The sequence below is a fragment of the Tursiops truncatus genome, chromosome 8 (assembly GCF_011762595.2).
Source record: "Tursiops truncatus isolate mTurTru1 chromosome 8, mTurTru1.mat.Y, whole genome shotgun sequence".
Taxonomy (NCBI): domain Eukaryota; kingdom Metazoa; phylum Chordata; class Mammalia; order Artiodactyla; family Delphinidae; genus Tursiops; species Tursiops truncatus.
In genome coordinates this window covers 7,525,766-7,544,618 of record NC_047041.1, presented here as the reverse complement: position 1 = coordinate 7,544,618, position 18,853 = coordinate 7,525,766, and the positions used below count along the sequence as shown (strand labels likewise).

Genomic DNA, 18,853 nt, shown 5'->3' with positions numbered 1-18,853 from the left:
TGTGACTGGGTATCAGGACTAACACACTTACAGGGCTTGGCAGGCTTAGAAGCACCCGTCAGACACAAGGTCTCCTTGAGCCTCACCATACCTGAGACAGCCCCAGAGGAGGGTACAGAGGATCAGAGAGGCTCTGCAACTTGCCCCAAGTTGCCCAGCTGGTGCTGGCAGAGCTAAGATTTGCACACAAGGCTTGGGGTAAAACCAAGCCTCCCCACCTCCCCCAAGAGCCCCAGCTCCAAGCTGGCAGCCCAGCAACAGAAATCAAAGCGCCTTTCTTCTCTTTAATGATAACCTTTCAGCAGTGAGGGGGTGGAGGAGAGCCTGAGAGCTTTGATTAAGGAATCAACCTCAAACAATTCCAGGGTAGCGATTTTGAACCACCAGCCATCACTTAGTAAGAACATGAAAGTTTATTTATCACGAGGCCAGCCCAAGCAGGAGGCTGATTGCTAATAGGCGTGCCAGGGGCTGCTAGAGCTCTGCACACGTCAGTAGCCAAGCCCCGGAGAGGTGACCCTATTCGGGGCTATCAACTTGGCAACCCTGCCCTGCCAGGGCAGAGGGCGCGGTCGCTGGGACGGTGTGAGAGAGGGAGAGGAAGGCGCATGCTTGCATATCACGGTGGGAGAATGGGAAGGAATTCCAGACTCCAGCTGACACCTAAACCATTCTCCCCTCAAGAGAAAATGGTATTTGTTCACCACCTGCTGGCTGGGTCACCCGTGGGCTGTTTACTACTTCTGGGAGCAGGCATGGGTGGTACCAGGAAAGACCTGGACCACTCCTCCTTTGTCTGGGGGCAATGGAGCTCAGAAGTTTCAGTACACGTGGGCGGTGGGATCCATGATCCCAACAGGTGTGACCTGTTGCCCATAAGAAACCACCAGGGACCTTGACTCGGGCTCCGGCCAGTCCACAGAGGACATCACAGCCATGGGAAGGAGGCTGGTGGCTCAGATCTGACCTGCAGGAGGATTTATACCTCTGATTAACCTGGAGAAGGTTCTCTGGCTGGAGGGCACAGTGAGGTGGGCTAGTCTAAGACACAGAGGGGCCTTTAAACCCAGGGGCCTGCTGAGCAGGAAGTCTTTGGACGGGACAGCCAGGTCATCTCCCTGCTCCTGAGACAAAGGGAAGCCAGCCCAGGAAGCTTGGACCATTGACCCCACGGTCTGTGAGACTTGTCACACAGTAGTGTGGAGCCTTCCGCTGTCCCTGGGCTCTTGATCTGAGGGTCCACCTTCATTGTTTCCTTGATCTGTGGAATGCAGACCTCCTGGTCTGTGGTGAGGACTGGAGACTGATGCAGAGCGCTGGGAGGTAAGGAGAGGTGTGTCCCTATTACCTGTCCAAAGGCACGCAACCAAGGCTGGGTGCCTTGCAAGTGCCCCATACATGAGAGTTAGTTAGAACAGTAACATAATATACCATTATAAAGAGCAGGGGCGGACTTCCCTGGTGGTCCAGTGGCTCGGACTCTGTGCTTCCAATGCAGGGGCACAGGTTCGATCCCTGGTCGGGGGACTAAAATCCCACATGCTGCGCAACATGGCCAAAAAAAAAAAAAGAGCAGGGGTGTGCTACAAGTCAAGACAATGATAACATTCTCTAGGGACTTCCCTGGTGGTCCAGTGGTTAAAAATCTCCTTCCAACCCAGGGGACGTGGGTTTGATCCCTGGCTGGGGAACTGAGGTCCCACGTGCCACAGGGTAACTAAGCCCGTGCACTCTAGAGTCCATGTACCATAACTAGAGAGAAGCCTGCGTGCTGCAATGAAGATCCCACGTGCCGTAACCGAGACCTGATGCAGCCAAATAAACAAATAAATATTAAAAAAAAAAATAAACTTTTCTAGGCAGGAGGTTTGCCTGAGGGCTCTGGTTCTGTAGTTTGAATCAAGGCTTCTTCCAAACTGTTGTAAAGATGATGCCCATAGCAGCTCGGGGGCGGCTGTGTCCAGCTCCCTGGGTCGTGGTGGTCCTGATGGGGCGGCCACTCCTGGCTGGCATGGTAGTGTAGGTCCCAGGCTGGTGCTGTGCAGAATCAGAAGAGCAAAAGGCCTGAAGACGGTCATTGCCAACCTCGCCAGCTGCTGTGAGTAACTGCAGAGTGAGTGCAGGGTGAATACTAGGAACTGGGCAGGGAAAGGAGGTTAAGACCCGCTCTCGGGGGTCTTCGAAACTAGTCAGGAGTCAGAACAAATATTCAGACAGACCCAGATAAAAAGCCTCTCACGACACATCCAGTGCAAGCAGAGGATGGAAGTTTCCACCTGGCACCGCTCAGAACACAGGGAAGGTGGCACGCAGCTCTCTAAGCCCTCCTTTAAGGGGCACACAGGCAAAGCTGGGAGCACCTGGAGGCTGGTGCCAGGCCAGCCAGGGACTAGAAGCCTGGCCGAAAGAGGCACAGGTGGGGATTGGGATCGGGCAGGTCGGAGAGAGGAGACTGATCGCAGGGCTTTGGCAAGAGGTCGGACGCGGGTGCAGATTACAGGGAGGCAGGTGGCAACTCAGTAGAAGGAAGAACTGGTCTCAGGGCAAGCTGCCCAGGGCCTGTTCTTCACAAGGACTCAGGTGGGACCAGAGCCCAGGACCCTAGTCCCCTGGCCTGTCCTGTGTGCCTGGGATATAGGCTGCATTCAGCCGGTGGAGTGGGGACCGAGCACCAGCTTGGGAGGGACGACGTGGGTATCTCTTCCCATGATTGCGTTGACTGAAAAGAATGCACGACAGAAAAGTTGAGGATTACGTTTTATTTGGCAGACAAAACTGAAGATTTAAACCTGAGATGCAGCCCTTCAGATAGCTCTGAGAGACTGCTCGGAAGAGGCTGGTGGGGAGCCAGTATAGATAGGAGTTTTTGCAAAAAAGACCAGGTAGTCTGAACATCAAAAGATTACAGTAAGTTAAAGGAAACCAGACATCTCAAGTTAAGGAATTTAGTACTTTTCTGGTTTTCTCTCTATGGGAAGATGCAAAAGTCTGGGCTCATTCCTTTGATATGCACCTCAGCTCCATGAGGCCCATATCCTGTGCTGTCTCCTCCTGAGTATGCCCAGGGCGCACCGTCGGGGAGGACTGCCGCGGCTGACTGCTAGATGGTGGGCATCACGTTTCCATCCTGAGTTCCCTCAGGGCTCACTGTAGGGGCAGCTGTAATGGGATGGCTTGATGGTTGCAACATCCTTTGTTTACTGGTATGGCAGGCAACACTTTTTTCACTGACAACTGTGTTCCATGATGCCACAGAGGCAGCCTCAAATCGGCCACGGGGGGAGTATTCACACCGGGGCAATCGGCAGAGGGGCCATCAGGGCTCTTCCCCCGCCCACTCTCCTTCCCGGGAACAGGGTCACCAGCTCACCACCGGCGGAGACTTAACATTTGAGGAGAGGGCTGTCTACCCTGTTTCTGGCTTCCAGGCCTTTCATAGATGTGACTGAGGGCCTCCACCTGTGGTTTCCGATTCATTTCAGGGGAGTCACCACACCTCCAGGCCTCATCCTGTGTTGGCTGACCATTGAGCCGAGGCTGCCGGGTCCAGGCAGAGAAACACATGGCAGAGGGCCATGGGAGACCATGTGTTCGCTCTCTCGCCACCTGGCGGGACTGCCAGTTGACCGTTCCGGAAAGGTCAGGACTGACTTGCTTTGAAATCTCCAAGGGTAGGTGCAAACTCACGACCTCTCAATGGGTGGCAAGTTCTTCCCAGCCTTCTGTGGAGGCCTCCCGCTGCACTCTTTAGCAAATACTTGGAAGAGCGGGAAGGGGGAATTTCTCCCTACCCTTGTCACCAGGGTGTCAGCCAGTAGCTGGGTGTGAGGTTCTGAAGGTGGGGCTCTGCAACACTGGGGACCCCTTGGGAAGTGTGATAAAAGCAGAAAAATGTTTTACCAGGCATGGTGTTAAGTACTTTATATAAATTATCTCCTTTAATTCTTACACCGTTCCTCTGAAGAGGTACCATCGTGATCCTATTGTACAGATGAGAATGCTGAGGCTTGGAGGGGTTAAATAACTTGCCAGATATCAGCTCATCTATATAGTGGCTGAGCCAGGGTTTGAATCTGGGTCTGTCTGACTTCACAGCCTGAGTTCTATTAAATCTTGTCCCCACCCCGCCTTACCCCCACCCCATAGCATTTTAGCACTCACAAGCCCAGGTCTCCTGCTCACACTATGGGGGATGCGGGCAGCTAGCTCTGCAAATGCCAGCAAGGAGATGCAGTTCTCTCGGTTTTGCCTAAGGAGCATTCTGTGTGCAGAGTGGGATGGAGCCTGCTGGACACTTGGATACTTGGAGGGTGCCGAGCCAGGGAGCCGTGGCCCAAGTCCCTTCTCCTGCCTGGGGCCACAGGGAAGACCACAGACAGAGAGGCAGCAGAAGCCAAAAGCTCTGGGGACTGGCCAATACCCAGAGGAGAGCACCTGCCCACCGGGGAGACTGGTGGTCCCCTCTCCTCGGCTGCCTGCCAGAGTTGAGCCGTGGCCTCTGCTAGGGGTCCAGCTCCAGGTCAGGTGCCAGTGATGCTGTGCCCTGCTGGGAGCCTCCCTGCTTGGGGCAGACGCTGGCCCAATTTTCCTGGGGATCTGGCTTTGTTCTAATTAGCTGGGTGATATTGGGTGAGTCACCTACTCTCTCTGGGCCTCAATTTTCTCATTTGCAAAATACAGAGTTTGAACTAGGATAGGAGACTTAACCTGGTGTCTGAGGACCTCACGGGGACCTCCATCAGGGGCTCTTACACTCTTCTGGAGGTGTAAGCAGACATTTTTTCTGGGGAGAAAACTGTGGCTTTCATGCATTGTCCAAGGGGCTGGTGCTTTCCCGTCCAAACTAATAACCTCTCACCAAAGGGGTCCCTAAGAGCGCTCTGGCTTTGTTGAGTCTGAAGACCGCCCCTTCCTTGGAGACTGTAGCTTAGAACTGATGCGGACCCTAGGGAACTGAGGGCTATGAAAGTGTTCCACTACTCTTGACCGAAGCCTTGTTTTCTCAGTGTCAGGAGCCCTGTGGGCTGAGGTGTACTTTCAGCACCTGCCCCTGGCCAAACACGAAGAGGGCGGGGCCCTCCTGACTGCTTCTTTCTGTGCCACCAACTGGGGGCATCTGGCTCACATGGGTGAGACTTCCCAGGGGACAACTGGGAACCTCCCCTTCCTTGAGGGCTGGGGAGGGACCACGGGGTTCTGGGAACTAGAATGTACACCTGGGGGAGGACTCCACAGGTATAACAGGAGTTGCCAGCGTAGCCACGCTATTCGGGTCTTACTCTGTTTGCACTAGATTAACCCACGTTTCTTTGTGTATTTTCTTATGCCTTTGGTCTTGTGTACCTATTTGATCTTGTGCATTAGTCAGAAATGTCATAGAATGTTAGAACCGGAAGGGAACTTGGAAATCACCCCCTTCAACCTTGTATGGAGGAGGAAACCTACGCTCAGAGGAGGGGAGTGACCAGCCCAGAGCCACCAGGGGCAGGGCTGCGTCATTCAGTCCTGGATGGCGGGGATGCTCACCCCTGTGTCCCTCCCCAGTCTTGCTTCCTGACCTGCCCTCTCCTCCACCAAAGGGCTAGTTGTGATGACTAGTTCTGTGCCTTGGACCTCGCTGTTCCTTCCACTAGGGATTCCTGTACTCCCTGCAAACATCTGTCCCGTCCCACTTATAGTTCAAGACCTCCCACAGGGAACTCCCTCTCCATGTGGCCCTCTCTCACCCATTCATGCAGCTGGGCACCCCTCTACCTTGCAAGTACTGTAGTTATGAGACTTGTGTGGAAGCAAGGATGCTGTATTATCTTTTGTACCACCCATGTTGGCTGTAGGTGGGGACCATCTCCATCGATCCTTGCAAGTCTACTACCTAGCACAGAGCTTGGCACAGAGTAGGCACTCAATAAACACATACGAGTGACTTAAATGGTTGGGACTATCTACCCTTATGTCTTGGGGGCCGAGGGGAGGTCTTAGGTCTGAGAGTTTGTTTGGTGGTTTGAGAACAGGACTCTGTGCATCTTCTTCCTTCACTGGCCCTTCCTTTTTCAGAAACGTGCCCGAATCAGCCTTACATGGAGGTCAGACTTATGTGGCTAAGTTTCAAGTCATTCAGAATTTCATCTCTGATTCTTTTTTCTATCCACCATTCATTCACTCATTCCTTCCTTCCACATCTGTTGAGCGTTCACTCTGAGTCGGTTTTGCTTGCTGTTGATGTTGTGGTGAACAGACAGTCAATGCTTTGCCCTCCCGAGCTTCTGTTTCAGACGCATCACTTAGTGGTAGGAAGTGTCACATCACTTGGACCAGTCACTGGGCCTCAGCAACACCACCTGCAAAATGCTGTCCGTAGAGCTGACCTCACGTTGGCAGGGTGTGTGTCAGGCACCACACCTGGCCCTGTGTGAGGCTGGGGCCGGAGTGGCCGCTGGGCTGAATGTGGGCGCACACGCACATGCGTGCTGGTCAGTCTGCTTCCTCTCTTCCCGCTTGCTTTGTTTCTGGGGCCTTTTAATCAGCTGAGGTGCGGTGCCAGAGACTTCTGAGCCACAGATGAGGTTTTCTGAGCTGGAACGTAAACCAGAGGACGAGGCACCAGGCTTAGCGAGCTGCTCCGTGCGCCGGGCGCCGTGACACACAGTTAGGTCATTTACTCCACACAGAACTGGTGAGGGCTCTGTTAGTCTGCCATTTCTCAGAGGAGAAAACTAAGGCTCAGGGCAGGTAAATGCTAGTTACCAGTCCTACAGCTGTCAGCAGCCAGCAGCCAAGTGGGCTCAGAAGCCGTGACCGCCTCTAATCGCCCCTCGGCCTCTGTGGGCACTTCCCCACGTGTCAGGGAGGTCCTGCCGGCTGGAGGGAAGAGCGGACCTGAATGTCGTAAAGCTCCTTTTCCATAAAGATTTGCAACATGTTTGCCTTCGCAGCATTTCCTGTCGAGCTGGTGTGTGGCCCATGGATTAAGTACGCAGCTGGGTGGTCTTTAAAGGATGAACGTTTTCTCTAGGATCAATAAGCTGAGGGAGTTTGGGTATAAATTCATCAAAATTTCATCCCCTGGAACAGATTCAGTCTCTGGACTTCTGCACTCAGGTCGATGGCAGGGGACAGGGGGCAGAACCCAGGGAAGAAGAAGGTCTGGGCCACCTGTTGATCAGTGAGGGTCCAATACCCAGGGTGGGGGAGGGTCTTACTGGAGCCCAGCATCCTAGAAACTGGCCGTCCTTCCTCTGTTCTAGGCTTCAATCTTGCCTTCAGGGAGACTAGCTGGGCAAGATGCTGAGTGATGACTCCTTGCCTTTGAGGTCACTCAGCTTCACCCTCACAGCAGGTGCAGGAACCCCTCTATAGCAACTCTGAGGAGTAGTCCCATGGTTTCCCCTTGGATCCTTTTGGTGACAGGCAGCTCATTACTTTGCAAGGCTGTGCTTTTCATTTTTGGAAAACTAAAATCATTTTAAAGTTCCTTTATATTTAGCTTAAATGTCTTCCACTGCCCTGCAGCTGTGACTCATTCATCCCACATCTGCCCCCAGGGCCACACAGAACAAGGCCAATCACATTTCCAACTGACTACTCAGAAGTTGAGCAGACGGTCTTTCTCTTCTGCAAGAGAAACAACCCTTGGGAGTTTGGGACCTGGGATGCTAGCAGCCCAGGAAGGGCTCCCTGGCCTCTCTGCACATTCAGGGCCCTGTTTTCACTCACTACTCCTTCCTCAGCATCTCAAGAAGAAGGAGGAGGGCGAAATGGGAGTTCCCCGGAGGAATCCTTGCTTCACACGTGTAGGAGAGGAAAGACGGTGATCTGACCTTGGTGTGACCTCCACCTGGGCATCTCACACAGGGGGAGTGTGTGTGTGCACCTCCGTGAGGGGAGGATGGCTGGGAAGATAGGCACGCGTGTCCCTGTGGGGTGGACACGCAGTGAACAGTGAGTGTCTCGCATGTGTGAGAGTGTGCGGGTGTGTGAGTGAGCACGTGTGCACATGTGTCTGCTGCTCTCAAGCCCTGGGGGAGGGGCTGTAATGATGCTCCTGTGGCCCAGAATCCGCTGCCCCACCCACCCACCCCGGGGAGGGTCCTCTGCATTCAGTGACAAACTGCTCCTGCCCTGCAGCCTTCTACACCTCGGACTGCACATGTCCTGCTTCTTCTGTCTCTAAAACAGGCCCACGCTTTAGAAACTGTGAAAGTTCCAGCCTCTCGTATCCCAGTGGGTCTGGGCTTACTGACTCTGAGAAGGAAAGGGACAGCCACATCCACGAGCACGTTTGTACCCTTGCGTTCTTTTCATGCAATTTATCTCCATTAACTCGGATAGCACTGAGGATCGGCAAAGGGGCACCATTGTCTGGGGCCACACAGCCAGAGGGCAGGAGACCCAGATCTGGATCAAACCCAAAGCCAGTGCTTGTCCCCCAGCACAGCCACCATGATTCGGTCACCAGCGGAGGTCTCAGTGCCAGAGCTCACCTGGCCAGGGCCTAACCCAGGAGTCTCCTCTTGAGCCAGGACTGGGCCTCAGGACCAGAGTAAGACACTTAGCATCTCACACGGAGAGCTGCTGGTGTCCTGATGCGGCAGAGACACCCCAAGGGAGAGGGGAGAGTGTGCTGGAAAAGGGCTCCCACTTACTGAGGGCCTATGATAGACCAGACCTGGCCTGTGGCCCCCTGGTCCTATGAGGTACGTATTCATAGCCTCATTTCACAAATGGGGAAGCAGATTCTCGGGACTCAGCAAACTGCCTAAGGTCACACAGCTAAGTGGCAGAAGGGTTGTAACCCAAGTCTGTCTGATTCCAAAGCCAGACTTCTCCCCTTTATTTGGCCCTCATCTGGCCTTACCAGGTGACCTTGACCAAATCACTGAACCTCCCTGAACTTCAGGCTTCTCATCTCTCCAACCAGGGGTTGAGCTCTCCGTGACCTCCCTGCTCGGGTCACACGAGGGTTCCTTCCCGATGACTGCCCGCTCTGCGGATGCCTGTTTGCGAGGCTGCTGAGTGTTGCCAGCTGCCCCCGTGGCCGCCTTCACCAGCCTCCCTAAGCCCCGGTTTGTGTTTCTGCTTTCCGTGTTTTGCCTGTGTGAGCTGGTATCAGAACGCGCTCCCCTGATGCTGCCGGAAGCAATAATCCAGACCCAGTTGAAGGGTTTAGTGGAAATCCTCCGCTACAGCAGAAGAAAGCAAAACACTGCGAAGCAAGGATTTCAGCAGATGCAAACGCTGTGCATTTACTTTCCAAATCCAGCCGCTCGGCAGGGACAGGCGGACACCCTCAGCTCCGGGTCAGGTGGGGAAGGGGGAAGCTGAATGCAGAGAGGTCTCTGGGGTCTCCACAGGCCTGGGTCCCATGAGGACCGAGCAACCCTTCTGCACTCAGGTCCATCGAGAGCTGACCGCACGACAGGTCAGCACCTCTTGCGGTCACATTCATTTCCCTACTAAGTCCTTACAACATTGACAAAGAAGTAGGATTATCCCTATTCCTGGTCTGAGGCACATACAGTGTCAGTGACTTGCCCAAAGTCACACAATCAGTAAATGACAGCACAGAGAAGAGCTTCTGATGCCTGACGGGGGGTGAGGGGGATACTGCTGTCCATTCTTGGCCACCAGACACCCCCATCTTCCGCTGCCCAACACCAGCTACTCGTCATCATGGAAAACAACCCTGACACCTCTGGCCTGCTCCGTGCCCTCTCGGCGGGAGCCTCCTCCATCTGCCCCACCGACCTGTGGTCACAGACCCTCCTGCTGTCCTCAGCTGGCTGTGGACTCCTTCGGCGCTGGGGGGTTTGTGGTTACCAGGGAAAATACGCCCTTGCCCTCGGCTTGCCAGCCGCTCTAGGGCAACGAGTTACCGTTCTAAAATGAGATTTTCCATTTCTGAGATTCTGAGACCTCCAGGTTTGCCAAACTGCCGGCCTTCCTCCCAGCCCAGGAGACCTGGGATCATAGCTAAGGTGGAGCTGCTCACAGACCGCCGTGCCACCTACACTGCCAAGTCAGCGATAACAGTCTTGTCCAGACCCCCAGCGCCTAATGTACGGCCTAACACAAGGCACTTCTCCCTCACTCCCGTCTACGTACCTACATACTTAGATATAAAACCAATACACAAAGGAGGCTAAATTAATGTGGATAGGATGTGCTATGGACTTAGCAGACCCAGCTTCAACTCCCAGCCCCGCCATTTATTAATTGCACAACCCCAGGCAAGACATTTAACTTCTCGTCTTCCTTCTTTGGAAAATGAAAATAACAATACCACCCACCTGAGGAGCTGCTATGGGGATAAAACGAGATCAATCACTGAGCACAGTGCCCGGCCTGCAGCGAGGGCTCCTCAGGGGAGGGCCCACGGAAACGCCCACCTCCTCCGTCTGGGGAGTGGCGGCCAGAGGCTGCCCGGGAGGGAGGCTGCCAGTGAGCAGGGCCGCTGCGGAAGCTGCTGGGGATCGCCAGCCTTTCAGAAGGCATTACAGGCCATTGTTTTAATCAATACTCTATTATTTCCTCTGTGGCGTCTATCCCCATGTTTATTATGTGTAAACAGGGTTTTCCAATGATGTGAATGTGTTAGTTTAACGTAGCTGACATTTAGCGTGTGCAAACTGGTGGCTGCCCCTCAGGACCTCCAGGAAAATGAGATGGTGTAACCGCCACCAAGCCGTCCTCGTGACAGAAATTCGAGAACCGCAGATTGGCGGGGGTCAGGGCGTCCGGTGCACGCTTGCAGGCATGGGCTGTGTGCTCAAGAGAGGCAAAAAAATAATACACATGGACCCTGGGAGCACGGTCTGGCTACTAGGGAGAGCGTATCCAGCCTGTGGTCCAGAGCCCAGGCACTGGGGTTCCCGCCCCTTTGCTGCCCAGATCTAGATCCTGTACAAGAGGTCTACGCGGTCCGGGCAACTCCTACTGATGGTCTCCCTTCCTGCTGACCCTGGAGCTTGTCAAAACTCACGCTCCTGGACTCTCAGATGACCCACTTCCTCCCTTCCCATTACGCGGTCCCCAGGGGCCTGAAAACCCATTTTGTATATGTTTCTCTGGCTTGGCCCCCATCGCGGGCTTGGCCCAGTCTTGCCGTCCAGGCAGCAGAATACAGTACAGCAAAGGTGCCTCTTCCAAATATTCCACATGGGCTCAACTCTCCTCTGGTACCACGTGCTCAGGATAACAGATTCGGCCTTACCAGCTCTCCCCGTTCCCTCCCACTGGACGGAAGCTGATGTAGGAGGGGTTTGGTTAAGATCTGGGAAGAGCTTCCTCATCATGACTTAGTTACAGCTGCAGGTCAGATGTCTGTCCCACGAGCGTCTCACAACCAGCAGGGGGCCAGACCCCAGTAACGGCCACTGAACTCAATACATCAGCTATCAGGCAACTCTGGACTCATTTTTTGTGTGGGTCCTGGGAGTGTGTCATAAAGGAATGCACACTTACCAAGACAGTCTGTGGACCTTTATTCACAGGATGTGCTTTTATCCTTTTTATTTTTTCTGCGATCTATTTTTTTTTTATTGGAGTATAGTTGCTTTACAATGTTGTGCTAGTTTGTACTGTACAGCAAAGTGAATCAGCTATATGTATGCAAATATCCCCTTTTTTTGGATTTCCTTCCCATTTAGGTCACCACAGAGCATTGAGTAGAGTTCCCTGTGCTATACAGCAGGTTCTCATTAGTTATCTATTTTATACATAGTATCAATAGTGTATGTATGTCAATCCCAATCTCCCAGTTCATCCCACTCCCCCTTTCCCCCCGTGGTGTCCATATGTTTGTTCTCTACCTCTGCGTCTCTATTTCTACTTTGCAAATAGGTTCATCTGTCCCATTTTTCTTAACAGTGTTTAGAAGCAGAGGACTGGGTAGGAAACTGCTTGATTTTCCACCTTCACGCCAAATGGCAAAAAGGGCTCGAGGGAAGGAAGGGATCTGGGCCTAGTCCTTCGTGCCCGTCTGTTCAGCTGTCCGCAATGCTTGGCAAGGCAAACTCTGGGGGTCCATCCAGCTAAACAGTACTTTATTAATGAAATGGCTGCCGTTATCACGAGGCCACGAGGTCTGTGTGTCTTCAACCTTCCGCCCAAACCATGACTGGTCGGGCCTTGGCGCCCCCTCACTGGCTGAGAGATGTGAGGGAGGTGTTTTTCTTGGCAAATAAATATGATATCATAAGGCCTGGCAAGACTCCGGCCTGAGTAATGGCCGTCTGCCTTCCCAATTCCCTCAGCAGCTTGGAACAGGAACATTATTCATTACTTCCTCTCTTTAAAAACAAACTCTCTGTTGGAGAGCATCTTTCAGCCCCAGGATCCCTGCCCGATGGGGCCGCATTTCAATGATGGGAAGTGAGGGATGAGCTCAGGTGACAGTGCGTGTTTGGGAAAACACAGCAAGATGTTTGGCCCGGAAGAGGCACCTGAAGGTCTTGAATCAGAGGGGCCCCCGTGCATGTGTCCCAGTTCGTGAGGGACTCAGAGCCCAAATCAGTAAGACTCACGTTGCTGAGCACTGCCACCTCCCTGGTCTAAATCTTTATGGAGCAACTGGGCAACTAGGTAACCTGACTGGAGCTGGAGATTCACGATCAAGTACAAGGTTGTCCGGCTGAGCCCCCCTTGTTGTACATGAGTTGGGGGGTGTCTTGTGGCTTCTATGCTCACACGGGCACTGCCATGTTGAAACATGTAACCCTCCTCCCCCTTTGCCTGTCATTCGATCTTTATACAACCCTTGGAGACAGGTAGCAGGTATTGTCATTCCTTTTTATAAACCTGACAATAGAGGCTCAGAGATTAATCAGATGACTTGTTCAGAGTCACGCGACAGATGAAGCAGAAGCGGGAGTTGAACTCGGGTCTTTTGGCCTCCAAGTCAATTTTTATGATGCCACATCTAGCCTTCCCACCCTTTCTGGGCCGTGCGGACTTGGCCGCTGCCCCTTCCCCGTCTTGACAGGCAACGATCACAAGGCAGTGCAGGGGGAGGCTCGGAGCCAGTGGTTAGGCCCGGCTTTCACATCACTTGGCCACTGACCTGCTGGGGGCTTATTGAGGTCCATCGGTCAGACAAGGAGGACACCCAGCCGAGCTCACAGGGAAGTCTCGAGGCAGGCGTGTGGCCAGGTCTCTGAAAGTGTCGGAGGAGGGCGAATCGGTGTGCAAAGGCTCAGGACTGTTGATCCCCCCCACCCCCCATGAATATTCACTGAGCTCCTACCAGGACTAGGCTTAGGGACAAGACAGAGTCCCTGCCATGAGGGAGCTGGTGGTCTAGTGGGAGAGACAGCCAGACAGCGGCCAGATAGAGAGTGGCCACTGCTCTGATGACAGGAGCCTGGCACCATGATGATGTGCAGGAGAGTCACCACCAGATACAGTGGTTCTTGGAGAAGGTTCACAGAGGACATGACATCTAAGCTGAAACTCGAGGGACAAATGGGAGACGGGCAGATAAGATGGGCCTGCAGAGTGTTCCCAGCTCAGGAAATGACACGTGCAAAGGCCCGGCGGTCAGAAAGAGCATGTTCTGTTCAGGTGAAGGCACGTTTAGTCTGGACTGGAGCAGAGCTGGAGGGACAGTGGTGGGGTGGGGTGGTGATGCTCAGTGGTTAGCACACCCCAGCCGGGTGTCTGGGCCATCAGGGGCGGTGAGTCCAAACCCACAGCCGTTTCCTTGCCCTGACCCCACAGCCTGGAGCGTCCACCTTGCTCTGGACTCCCTCAGCCTTTAACCGTACATGGCGGAGCTTCTGGAAACGCTCCCAAACCAGAGCAGACAGCACCAACCCCTGAGTCAAAAAAACCCAGCTGTGCTTTATCAACTGCAGGACTGTAATCTGGGCGATGTTCATTGAACGTATTTCTGCCTTCTGAATGGATTTCACTTTTCACTAAATTGAAACTGCAGTACAATATATGTGAATGATTAGACTGTGTAATACATTCCTGCAAATTTAGATTAGGAATGATTATGACTTAAGTAAAATAGTTGAACACAATTCTTATTGCCATCTTTCTTTTTTTTTTTTTTTAGTGTTCATGGGGGTGATTGAATGCAAAGAGAGCCAGGGTCTGGGTGCAGAGACGGCTCGGAGAAGGGAAGGACAAGCTGATGTAAGAAGCTGTAGGATCTGTGGGGCAGGGAGAGAGCCCTGGGATTGGAGGCAGATCTGGGAAAAGTCCTGGCTCTGCCATTTGCTTTGCTGTGTGACTTAAGACAGGTTGCTTAGACTCTCTGAGTCTTAGTTTCCCATCAGCAAAATGGGCTTTATTATTCCTGACTCATGGGATTGTTCTGGGTGGCACGAGATCGGGGAGTGAGAGCCACGCTGCAGGGTGGCCGAGAGCTGGGACGTGAGTCCACGTCCTGGCCATATTTGGGCAACACCACTTACTACACCTGTGTGACCTTGGTCTTTGTTACTCAGCTTCTGGGAGCCCCTGTCTCCTAATCCACAAAATGGGAATAAGCACCCTTGGCCTCGGGTGTCCTTAGGGAGAGGATTAAATGGGAGTTTCCATGTTGAAAGTGCTTTGTAAAATGTAAGCCACCTGGGAGGGCTGCCCTGGCAGGTCGGGGTGGGAACAGCAGTCTGGAGGAGGCCGGGGCTCTCCTTCCCTGAAACAGCAACCAGAAGTGGTTTGGTGGAAACTTGCTGGGCGTCCCTGGCTGGGGAGGGGAAGGAGAGGAGCCCCGTGGAACGTTTCCCTTGGGGTGCCCTGCCCTGGCGCTCTCGCACCAGCTTATTTTGCTCTGTCTACCCTGTATCCCATCACCTAACACACTGCAGCATTCTATATAATTTACTTATCTATTATGTTTTGTTTAGAGTCTGTCTCCTTGGTTCAGGGATCTGTTTTGTTCTCTGGCACGTCCCAAGCACCTAGAATGCAACTTGGCAATTAGTAGGCACTCAGGATATATGTGTCCAGTGACTGGATTTATGAGCGGGGCTAGAATTCTGTCTCCTGAGATAACTGAGGTGAGGGAGGCCCAGGAAACCCAGGGCATCCGTCACTCCAGCAGGGAGTTTGCTGCAGGCAGAAAGAAATAACAGCAATTTGGTGCGTGGAGCCCGGCGCCCATTCTTCAAGGGAGCCACAGGCCCCCAGGATTTTCCCAGAATCCCTGGGCACCGGCAACCTGGCTGCGCCTCCCCGTCCCTCCTAGCAACCTGACGAAACGCCTTCCAATCAGAGCAATTACTGCCGCCCCGAGCCGATGCCTCTTGAGGTGTCTGCCTCCTGCGGTTCCAGCTGGAGACAATATTTCTCTTCTGTTCCTCGTGACAACAGGGACCACAAATAACCCAGCGGCAGATGAAGGGCCCTCCAAGCCCTCCAGAGCTGAAGAGCCTAGGCTGGGTCTGCGTGGAGGGAACCGACGCACCAGCCCGCGTGGGGTGCGCAGCTGTCCTCTGACTCTTGCAGGACTTTCAGGCCGCTTTGTCCATGACCAGCGTCACTCTGGCCAAGGCGGCAGGGCCTGCAGGTGGGGGCAGCATCAGCTGTACCGCCGACGGCTCGGGCTCCTCCCTCCTTGCCGTGCAAAGGGAGCTGGCACTCCATCACGGTGCCGTGCGCGGGTCCTGTTAAGTGCCTCCCCTTCCGCACAGCCCCCTGAAGCATCCACTCTCAGTTTCAGATGAGGAAACGGGAACTCAGGGAGGAGGAGTAATTTGCACTGGGTCACACAGCTCATTAAGTGGCAGTGCTGGGGGAAGAACTCCCACGTCTCTGAACTTAAAGCACACGTGTCCTCTCTGGGCCCCGAGTGGTGTGGACACTCCCTGGAGGGTGAGAGTGCAGCCCCTGACCCCCCAGCCTCAGGTTCCTGACTGGGGCACCCGCTACCTGTGCTCTGCAGAAACGCCCTGCACCTCGGCCCACTGTGTCCCGCCGCCTCGCCTCACCTTGCCCGTGTCCTCACCCCGCCGGGCTTGGGCAGGTGCCATCCCTGGGCCCTGCTGCCAGCTGAGTCCTGTTTCAGTTACAGCCCAGAGCCCCTCTCTCTACTGCACCTCATCCTCCGCGCGGGGCTCCCCCCGAATACCGACCAGGGTCCAACTGCAGCACAGAGTATCCTTGGGTGACCACACTAACACCAGTACCAACATGAGTATGAATACAAATACAAATATTAATACTGATACAGGTACAAATAATAATACTCATAGTAATTACTCATACTAATACTAATGCTGGTTTATTTGTTGAGCATTTATTGAATCTCAGATGTGAGCCCAGGAAGCTGACTCTGGAGATCTGCGTTCTCAACCACTGCATATATCCTGCCTCTTCCTCATATGACATGATCCTTCAACCTAAACCACCCTGGTCTGTTTTGTTAACATCCCTTTTCAAACCGACTTCTAGAACTGAATGCAAAATTCCAGATGTGGCCTGACCGAACAAAGCCGAGGGACACGTCACGTCCCTACGTTTTGAGCATCATTTTGCAATTAATGCAGTCTAAGATTGCACTCACTTTTCTTGGTCCCCAAGTCCCCGGGTTGGCAACTATCAGCCAGTCCTAAGTCCCCAGGTCTTCCAGAAATGAGCCACTGTGGGTAAAGCCCTTTTCGTTGCCCTCTTGTGTGGCCAAAGCCCACCTTTCCTGCCCCCTAGTCTCTGATGGCTGCACTTGGCTTTGCTGTGGCACAGAGAGAACGCTCCAGATGAAAGAGAACTTGGTCCCGGGGGAGTCGGGGGCTGGATGGAGGTGAAGCGGCCTGTGAAGGTCGCTGCCACTGCTTGGTGAGCGATCTGTCCCCATTTCAGCCTCAGTGGGAAAGTGATGGAGGGTGTAATTAGGACCTGAGCTGTGCCTGGGGGGCGGGGGCTGCTGTCCCCAGCTCAAGGAAGCTGGGGACACAGACCGTAGTCTCTGTCATCCCGGGCAGGGGGGAGGAGTGTGCCTGCTTGTCCACGTCCACGGGGGAGAAGAAGTAGCAACCAGGGCTTTTGCACCCGGTAACTGAAGATCGTGATGTTCCCCGGGAGTGTGTAGGTGGAGTGGGGGATGAGAGGAAGATGGGGACGGAGTGAAGCAGGACATATGGCCAGAAAAGTTTTCAAGGGAGTAAAACCTTCTCTTGCCCTGTCATCTCCCTGGCTTCGGTCTCCACCTCGTCCCCTCTCTCCACCTACCAGAGAGCCCGGAGCTCAGGCTTCTCAGGACCCTCTCTAGCTGGGTACGCCACCCAGGTTCTTCCTCCCCTGTTCTCCCTGTGTCTTCTCTCACCACAGTTTGCTTGTCCTGTGTGTCTCATTTTACCCCACCTCCTGGGGCACTTGCCTTATTAGAAAGTGATCTAATACATTAATATGGTATTAAGGTGTTCAACTCTAGCAATTGGCTTGACGCTTGGAACCAGCCGTAACCCAAGGGTATAAACACTTTAACAAGAGAATTCCTTAACCTCCAGGCATAAATCCCAGGGTGACCTTCCATGCGTTCTGGCAGGGAGCGAGTCTGGGCAGGGTAAACCCCAACTGGTTATATGGCCCGGGACACCGCCCCACTTGACATTGTTCCTCACAATAATGCTTGAAGTTGACAGGGTGATTTTCCTTAGGATGAGGAAAAGGAAGCTCAGAGATGTTCTGTGTCTTGCCCAAGGTCACACAGCTCACCATTCCTGGAGCCCAAGCAGCCCCAGGCCCCTTGCTGGGCCAAGAGACCCCCTCCCCTTCCATCTCCTCAGGGCACTGACAGATTCTGGGGCCTGCATGCTAGAGCTGGGGGCTCTTTGCCTTGGACTCTCCAGAGATGAGTCCCTGCGATGGCTAAGGGCTTGTCTGCAGCCCTGGGTGGGCCATGGAATAAAATTCTAGAACTGCTGTCAGGCCCCTTGGATGGGGACTTAAGTGAGCTAGGCACCTATGATGTCTCAGACCCTGTTCCAGGTATTTTCCCAACAGTTATTGTTTTACTCCTTGTAAAGGACACAGTGAAGCAGGCATCCTCGTTTCCTTTCTAGGGATGAGAAAACCGAAGCAAAGTCTGAAGTCGCACAGCTAAGAAGCGGGGGAGCCAGGATTTGACAGTCTCAGCTGATTCCAAAGGTCATGATCCTTCCCCTACACTGTGTGGCCTCCCACAGAAGACTGGGGTCTAGAAGAGGCAGTTTCCTTGAGGAGTCTGGTTCAGTGAAAAAGACAGAGCACATGAGGATGGGAAGGACCATGGCAAAGAAATCATGGCAGGTGAGCCTACCGCACAGGAAGCAGTGCTCCCTGGGGCTGGGCGTAAGTAGCCCTTTTGTTTGGGTCAGGGCCAAACGAACCAGGGCAGTTAGGCCTGGCAGGTCCATCTGTGGAGGCCTCGGGGAGGAAATGCGTTTGGAACCAGTCCCAGGTTGAGCCGTGTGCGCTCCGGGGAGTGAAAGCTGCTGTGGGGAGCTGGGTGTGGCCACAGGGGCAAAGGGCCTGAAATAATGAGAAGCGGGCTGTTGGCTAGAGCAGAGGGCCTGGCAGGCCTTCCTTGTGGGTGCCTAGGAGCCAGGAGGGGCCGAGGGGAGGCGGCATGTGGTCCAGCCACGTTAGGACGCTTGCACAAACGGCTCCTCGGCCAGAAGCCCGTGGAGCCCACCCTTTCTGCGGAGAACGGTTCTCCGACAGGAAAAGCGCCAGGGCTTTGAAGAAGCAGATGTTGTGGGCTAGGCTTTCCATGGCACCAAGATGCTGTTCTCTGCAGGTTATCCTTGTGTGGACACGGACCATGGGCCAGGTGGCTCTTCAGAGCGCTTGCCCGACAGCAAGCCCAGTGAGTGACTGACTCTGTGGCCACTGCTCGTGCGCTCAGCCATTGCTAGCTGGTGACGTGAAA

At 53.9% G+C, this 18,853-nt stretch overlaps 1 protein-coding gene across 1 annotated transcript in view; it reads right to left on the bottom strand.

Moving 5' to 3' along the window:
• Positions 1-13,082, bottom strand: part of KIRREL3 (kirre like nephrin family adhesion molecule 3) — a 146,666-nt gene extending 133,584 nt beyond the window's left edge. Inside the window, exon 1 of the mRNA XM_073807948.1 lies at positions 13,058-13,082. Within this exon, the coding sequence (XP_073664049.1) occupies positions 13,058-13,082 (25 nt within the window). The remainder of the gene's footprint in view (positions 1-13,057) is intronic.
• Between the last annotated feature and the right edge of the window lie 5,771 nt (positions 13,083-18,853).